Source organism: Nicotiana tabacum, chromosome 9, assembly GCF_000715075.1.
Source record: "Nicotiana tabacum cultivar K326 chromosome 9, ASM71507v2, whole genome shotgun sequence".
NCBI classification, from domain to species: Eukaryota; Viridiplantae; Streptophyta; class Magnoliopsida; order Solanales; family Solanaceae; genus Nicotiana; species Nicotiana tabacum.
The window spans coordinates 71,021,263-71,029,365 of record NC_134088.1 but is presented as its reverse complement, the minus strand read 5'-3'; the positions used below and the strand labels follow the sequence as shown (position 1 = coordinate 71,029,365).

Sequence of the window (8,103 nt, the reverse complement as noted above, 5' to 3'; positions counted from 1 at the left end):
TTGGAATATCGGCCTAACTTCAAAAAGGTAAGTGTCTTGCTTAACCTCGAGTGGGAGAATTGCCCCTTAGGCATTGAGTCTTATGTGCCATTTATGAAATGTGAAAAGCCGTGTACGCGAGGTGACGAGTATGTACTCGGGCTTATACGTGTAAAATTTATTGAATTAAAGCTTAGGCATTATTGTGTAGTAAATTGGAAAATTGTGAAAAATTATTAAATCATATGTTTGCCATGCCTAAATCCTTATTATTGAATTTGTTTTTATATGATAATTTGATGTGATTATTACTTGAAATATTTATGAAATTTTGTGAGTATTGTTGGTTTAATATTTCTTGGAAATTAATTCCAATATGAATTTTCTTATGCAAATAATTAATTTAAGTGAGCTTTAGAATAAGTATTAATATAATTATCTAAATTTGCATTAATGAAGGTTTTGCTTTATGCTGAGTAATTTCTATCTCTATTAATTATTTTTAGGTGTTATATACATTATGTGGAGCCTTGGGCTATTTGTTGTGAAATTAATTGATTTTGTTATATCTTTGGAATCTAGTTGTGGCCATCGGGCAAATTGTGATATGAATTGATTTTATTATATCGTTGTGTTAAATTCTCGTGTAAATTATTGTGTTGTGTGAGTTATTATTTTGGGGAGTTAAGGGTGGCATTTCACCGTTAATATTATGTGGGTATAAGGGTGGCATTTAATTGTAGTTTTGTTTGTTGGAATATTGTCTGGGCGGAGCGATAAGGGTGGCTATAGGAGCGATAGGGGTGGCAATAGGAGCGATAAGAGTGGCTATTGATATTGTCTGGGCGGAGCGATAAGGGTGCCTATAGGAGTGATAAGGGTGGCAATAGCAGCGATAAGGGTGGCTATTGTGAGGGACGATATGTGATAATGTGGGGTTGTGGTGTTGATAATTTTCATGTGATATTGTGATTTTCTTGTGTTTATTTTTTATACATTTTACAATTTGTCTTGTTGTTGGTAAATTGATAACAATCTGATTTATGTTGAAATTGAGAGCCTGTGGCTATTGCCAGGCGGATTATAAAATGAAATGTGGGCACGAGGTGCCGTGAGTAAATAATGAGGATATTTGGCATGTGAATTGTCCGTGCAGTTGTGATATGAAATGTGGGCATGAGGTGCTGTGATGAAATGATAATGATAATTGGCACGTGAATTGTCCATGCAGTTGTGATATGAAATAAGGGCACGAGGTGCCGGAAAAATATGATGATTTAATTATGGGCACGATGTGCTGTGAAAATATAAAAATGGGCTGAGACCCGTGTTTACGAAAAATATGAAAATGGACTGAGACCCGTATTTTTATGATTATGAAATAAGGTATCACATGGTGACTTTTTAATTGAAAGAATTATATTCAAAATATTTACTTAGACAGTAAATATTATATGAAAGGATTTTAACTAAGGATTTTTACTTAGAAAGTAATTAGTAAAATATTTACTAAGGATTTTTACTTAGAAAGTATTATATGAAAGAATTATATTTGAAAAATAATTATTTGAGAAAATTATATTTGGAAGAGAGTTATCCGTAAGAATTATATGTGAAAGACATTTATTTGAAGGACTTGATTTAATTAGGTGTAATTGTGTTTATTAATTGTTGAGTGATATTAATGGTATTCTTGTTGTCTGTTGTGCATATCACTAGTTATTTTATCCTGCTCTTATTATTATTTGTTTCCTATTATTTGGTATATTATATTGCACAGGTTATTAGACTAGTGAGTATCTTGACTTTACCTCGTCTCTACTCCATTGAGGTTAGTCTTGATACTTACTGGGTATCGACCATGGTGTACTCATACTACACTTCTGCACATTTTTATGCAGAGCCAGGTATTGGAGATATCGGACTTGAGCAGAGTTAAAGCGCGATCGTAAGGATTCAAGGTAGAGATGCTTGGCCGTCGCAGTCTCTTGGAGTCTTTTCATTTCATTGTACTGTTAATTTGTAATCAAACAGTATTGTATATTCGGTCCTCGTGATCATTCTATGTATTCAATTAGAGTTCGTGACTCAGTACTACCAGTCTTGGGAGGTTGTATATTGTAATTATTTCCGTTGTTAGTTTTTATTAAAAAAAATGGCTTCAAAAGGTAATCTAAATCGGCTTACATAATCTTAGAGACTAGGTGCCATCACAACGCCTGTTGTGGAATTTTGGGTCGTGACAGATATTTGTGCATGTCTTCTCTATATGCTGAATTATAGTTGGTCTGCAATACTTGTGCATATCTACTCTATGTGCACCCATGGCCTTACCTGTACTCCATGCTTAAATTTCGGTAAAGTTGTTATGTACATGTCTATGTTATTGAGCTGCAGGTTAAGGAAAGTGAGTATCTTTTGACTTAAAAACCTCGTCACTACTTCACTGAGTTTAGTCAAGATATTTACTGAGTACATAAGGTCAATTATAATCATACTATACTTCTGCACCCTGCACGCAGATCTTGGAGTTGAGTTGCTATGGATAACAAAGGCTAGCATTGAAGATGCACCGACATTCCAGATACAAGCTACCGCTTGTTCATGGTAGTTTAGGATTTGTACTTCTGTTTATATATATTCAAATAAATATTGTATTTTCTTCGTACCAATGTTGTAAATCTAAATCTTAGTGGCTCGTGACTTGTACTACCAGTCTTTGGAACAGTTGTATTGATTTTTGTATTTATTCTTTTATATTATTATTATTATTATTTATTTATTTATTTATTGGATGATTCCCAGTTGGAATTGTGGCATATGTTAGTTGGCTTACCTAATAAGATGGGTTAGGTGTTATCACGACTTGGTGGCATTTTTGGGTCTTGACACATGTAAAACCATAATCCCAGAATAAATGAGTTTAGCCACGTATAGTCATGGTAGAAGTCTCAATTAATTCCCAAGAATACATAAAAATTAATAAAAGAAGGGAGTAAGAAGAACTCAAGATGAATTCCACAGTCTTCGAACTCTATGATGGCTTTTCTCCGCTTCAAAGTGTGTGAAATGACATAAAAGCTACATTTTTTCTTTATATATTGCGGCCAAAAGTAGTGAGTCAAAGTTTTCCTTTTCCTTTTCCTTTTTCGAGTCAGCTTCAGGGATTAATACTAAGCCGGATGCTTCGCGTCCACTTCAGCTTAAAATTTCTAGTAGCGAATGTTGGGGTAGATGCTTTGCATCAAGTTTTGTTCCGTTCGTTCCTTTAACTGAGTTATGTTTTGTATCCAAAAGTCCTAAGATATCAAACACAACTTAGTTAATAAAAAATTAATGATTAATATGAGTTGGGCATATTTTGTTAGGGATATAGAAGATATGCCCTATATCCAATTTCATATTTGATGATTTGAACATATTTTTCGGAACTTTATTTGATATAAAAATATATGGCATTTGATATTCTTTTATCATAGTTATTATAATTGCTTGATTAACTTGGTAAGGTACTTGATTAAAAATTTTGAGACTTGACATTGTGATGGAGATCATGATAATGAAAGTGAAGTTTCTTTTAGTTTCATCTAAATTTGTTCTTGATCATAAGATTATTAATTTGGACATTAATAACCCGGTTAGGTCAATATTTATGTGATCGTCTTTATTGGATAAAGATTAGTTGATCTCATTAACTAAATCATATAGATAGATGATGCATATAGAGATATGATCATTGAACCGACTCATTGGATAATTCCTCATGGTTAGAATTACCATAAACTGTCAATAGGATATTCTCTTGTAGAATGTGATGTAAGAGTTTCCTTTGATTTGAGATCGTCATAGTAATTGACAAGTTATTTATTGTGCTTTGATACCAGACACCTAGGCCCTAGAGCGATAGGTGAAAGGATATTGGGTATGATTAAATGCTTGTAGAATTAGTGATTAATTAAGATGGAATCTGTCAACTCTTGGTAATGAGTTTAAACTCCATGTTGTCATGAATTATAAACGACCAAACTAAGACCTTAGCCTAGACGATTGAATGAAAGAAGAAAATAGTTTCTTATGTTATTCAATGGTCGATTATGTCTGACATGAACACATAGTTGGTCGCCTATTAAGATTTGACAGTTGAATCATATCCTAGGGTGACTTAGAGCTATAAGGACAGGAGGAAATATTACTTTATTCTTCTACTGGTTCTTGAGAGTAAATTGTATACTTCATGCTATGCGATCGTTAAGGAGTGTTACTAGACACCACCCTTGATTAGTATATTGATGTGATCAATTTACTATCGGTTTAGTATTGAACCTATGAGATCACACACTAACGACTGTTCTGATCTTTGCTAAATGATTAATTATTTTATTTGATAATTAAATTAAAGAATTTAATTAGTCAAATAAATTAAAATATTAGTCCATATAAAATATTATTATATTATTTGCTAGCACAGAGGATGTAATTAATATTGTGAACAAATTGAAGTTTTCTATTTGGAATAGAAAATTAAGTTATATCTCTTGGTTGAAATATATATGTAATATTTATTCAATACTCATATTTAACATTTATTTATATATGGGATATATATAAATATTAATAAAGACTACTTGTTAATTCCAATTAGAATTGGACTAACGAAAAAAGTCCATAAAAGACGTCGCCAGCTTCTTACCTATATGGAAAGGGACTGGAATTTTCCATTGAAAATTATGGAAAAGAAGTCCAATTCTAGAATTGGCTATAGTCCACGAAGGACGTTGACGGCAGCAACCCATTTAGAATGGGATTACAATTTTTTTTCTTAATTATTCCATAAAGTTTATTTTGAAACAAACTTTTATCCTAAGTAAATCATTACCTCAACCAAGTAGGAAAAGGGTTTATAGGTGATGCTATATATTAAGGGTGATGGAAAAAATATACCGTGCTAATTCTTCAGAAAAAAAGTCACTTTATGAAAGTGAGTCCAATACAAAGCCAAGAGAGAAAATACAATTACTAGAAAAATATTTTTTGTTCTTCTACCTTTGAGTTGGAATTTTTGAAAAATATTTCATCACAATATTTTTCATTCAATTTGTTCGACGGTTTCATTAATCAAAGAGTTGATTGCAAGAATCGGTCTCGGTGTAGATACGCATAGTGTCTTCGCACAATCGAAGAAATTTGAAACGAGACTCTCTTCACCAGGTACGTCTCAGATTAGATCTTTGATATATAGATAAATTTTAAACACAAAAAGATCTTCCTAGGATTGTTATTGTCTTCCGCTACGTGTTACAAGCACTTGTATGCAATTCTTCGTATTTAACACAAAATAACACACATAAATGGTCAAAACATGAGCAAAATAATATTAAAATACATAAAAATATGCCACAACATCAGATATCCACGTTTTTGGGTGGTTAGGATTGCATATTTTAATGGATGGTCCATAAAGAGATTCTTCCCTTTTAAGTTTGGATGGGATGAATTGGGAGAAAAGTTGAACAAAGCATTTCGGAATATTTACTTATTTTTTTAATTTTTAAGACTTTGGTAATCAAATAAAATTTGTCTTATTAAATCATTAATAATTTGATTTTCATTCGTCTACTACTATTGCATGTAGGATATTCAATTTATTATATTCATTATTTTCATTATCAAATTTTACTTCGTCAAGAGTTTCGTCCAACTCATTATCACGTTCTTAAGAAAAGGATTGCTTGGTAGGGATAGTAATCATTTTCTTACTATCTATGGTTTTTAAGAAAATATCTATGATTTTGGCAATATCTTAATTAAGGGTGGCTGTCCGTGCACTATGACTAGATTGCACGGGAACCACATAAGTCCAAAAAAGTTAAAGACTTCTTCATGTTTGATCCCTTTCCTTGTCCCTCCACCTAGTTATTGTTTTTTCTTTTTTGAAAAATATTTATATTATTTCTTTTACCCATTAGAAAGTTTGAAAAAATAATTTAGGGATCGAGTGATACTTTTGGAAAAGCAAACCCAAAACCACTCTAAGAAATATCTTTCCCAATTCAGACAGTACCAATATTTTCGTCCAAAATAAAAACAACTCTAAAACCAAAACCAAAGCCAAAGCCAAATCAATTTCTAATATAACTGATTCTTGAGTGATTTAAATAAGCTTTTAGCCTTACTTTGTTTCCGAGAGTATTTGAGACTTAAGGCAAAATAATCCAGAATTCTCTAAGTTTTACCTCCGTCTGTCTTTCCTTCTCTCTTTTCAGCCGTCGCTCTTGCCGTGGTATTTGGTAGGACAATTTGTAAGTTCTTGTCCCATGTGATTAATAATACTCTATTTATATATGTTTTTGTTTACTTCCTATATATTTGAGCTTTCGCATGATTTGAGTTTTAATCATGCTCATATTTTATGATTTGAGTTTCTTATTCCATTATTATACCCCTCTTTCACAATTCTGAATCATATTACATTATAAAAAAGAAAATTGCAATTTAACATGGCTTTATTTTTCTCCGTTTCTTTTCTTATTTTCTGCTTCATAGGTCATGGCACTTCAATGCTTCACATGGACTACAGAACTCTTGGGTTCATTATTCAATATCATATGTAAAGATGAAGAAGATCTTGCAGAAACTTTCGGACGTTTGCCAGATTGTCTCATCATTGATGTTCTGAGTAGACTTCCATTAGATTGCCTTGTTAGATTTCAAAGGGATTGTAGGGATTTGAGAGCTTTGATCTCAACACACGATTTTGCCACCGTACATCTCAGTAGAGCTAGACCCATGCTGCTCATACATGATTTATTTCAAGAGTACCAAGAACGGACAACAACTATATGTGTTTGGTACTGAACATCTTAATGGGAAGAATGTGTTCAGGAAACTTCATCTCAGACCTGAGCTTATGATCAATAATAAACGCTGGGAAAAACCCCCAATTCTTCAATACTCTTGTCAAGGAGTTCTTCTGTTTGTTGATCGCATGTGGCCTATTTATTATGCTTTGAACCCGATAACACAAGAGGAAGTAACCATAAAAAATACACCAGTCCCCGGAAAATCATGTGCTCTTTATTTTTGTCCATTAACAAGACAATTCAAACTTCTTTATGCACAGGCACGAGGCAGTTTGTGTCAGTATTTTGTATACATGTTCAAGACACGGACGTGGAGGAAAATCCATTCATCGTCCACCTTCAACTTTTTGCCATATCTTAACTCTCACGCAGTTGTTAATGGAGCATTGCATTGGATCATGTATGCTGATTTTGAAAAAGAAGGGATTCCTCCTTGTGCAAATGGAATCATGGTATTTAGAATGGATAAGGAAGAACTCTCCGCTATGCCTCATCCTGGAAGTGTGTGTACCTCAAAGAAAGTGCATACAACTATGACTCTTTTAGTGAAGGAAAACTGTTTGTCTTTCTGTCACTTGCTTGTCTCTGAGTATGCAGTGGATATATGGATCTTGGAGGACTATAAAATGAGGACATGGAACAAAAGGTACAAGGTTAATCTCTTTGATAAGAAAATTTTTCCTTTTAGTTTGCCTTACACTCGGCCCGGGTCGACATCTATAGACGTGTATTGGTGGATAAAGCTTATTAATATCCAAGGCGGTGAACTTCTCTTTTACTTGTGCGATAGAGGTTTATTTTCTTATAATTTAGATCATAAAACTGTGAAGATATTTGAATTACCGCAACAAAAAGAGTCATATGCTTGTAGGACTTATATAGAGAGCCTGCTGGCAATAACTTAATTCACCTCACATTTTATTCTTATTCTTTATCTTTCTACTTTTGGTGCTTTGTTAAGTTATCAAATACCGTTGTTAGGGGCAGAGGCGGATCTCAGATTTGAGTACAACGGGGCACACTGTCTTTAAATATGCTAATTACTTGCCACAAATTTCGGCTTGCAACTCTTTAAAAACTTAACGATTATAATAATGCATCAACAAAGTCCAAATTCTCAGTCATTGTCGCCGAATCGTTAGATGCTACTACTTTGTCGAAGTAATTGTCGAAGGAGGGAGAAGGATTCGTAGTGTTTTATTTTCAGAAATAGGAGCTACTGTTTGAAGCTTTTGATATTGAGGGAGGGACTTGAAAAACAATA

The 8,103-nt window shown here is 33.1% G+C and overlaps 1 protein-coding gene across 1 annotated transcript; it reads left to right on the top strand.

The window, feature by feature from the left end:
* The first annotated feature begins 5,982 nt into the window (after positions 1 to 5,982).
* Positions 5,983 to 7,766, top strand: LOC107826044 (uncharacterized). Its single transcript, XM_016652986.2, has 2 exons — positions 5,983 to 6,278; positions 6,523 to 7,766. Exon 2 carries the CDS (start codon positions 6,779 to 6,781, stop codon positions 7,742 to 7,744), a length of 966 nt encoding a protein of 321 aa, XP_016508472.2. The 5' UTR covers positions 5,983 to 6,278; positions 6,523 to 6,778; the 3' UTR covers positions 7,745 to 7,766.
* The last annotated feature ends 337 nt before the right edge of the window (positions 7,767 to 8,103 follow it).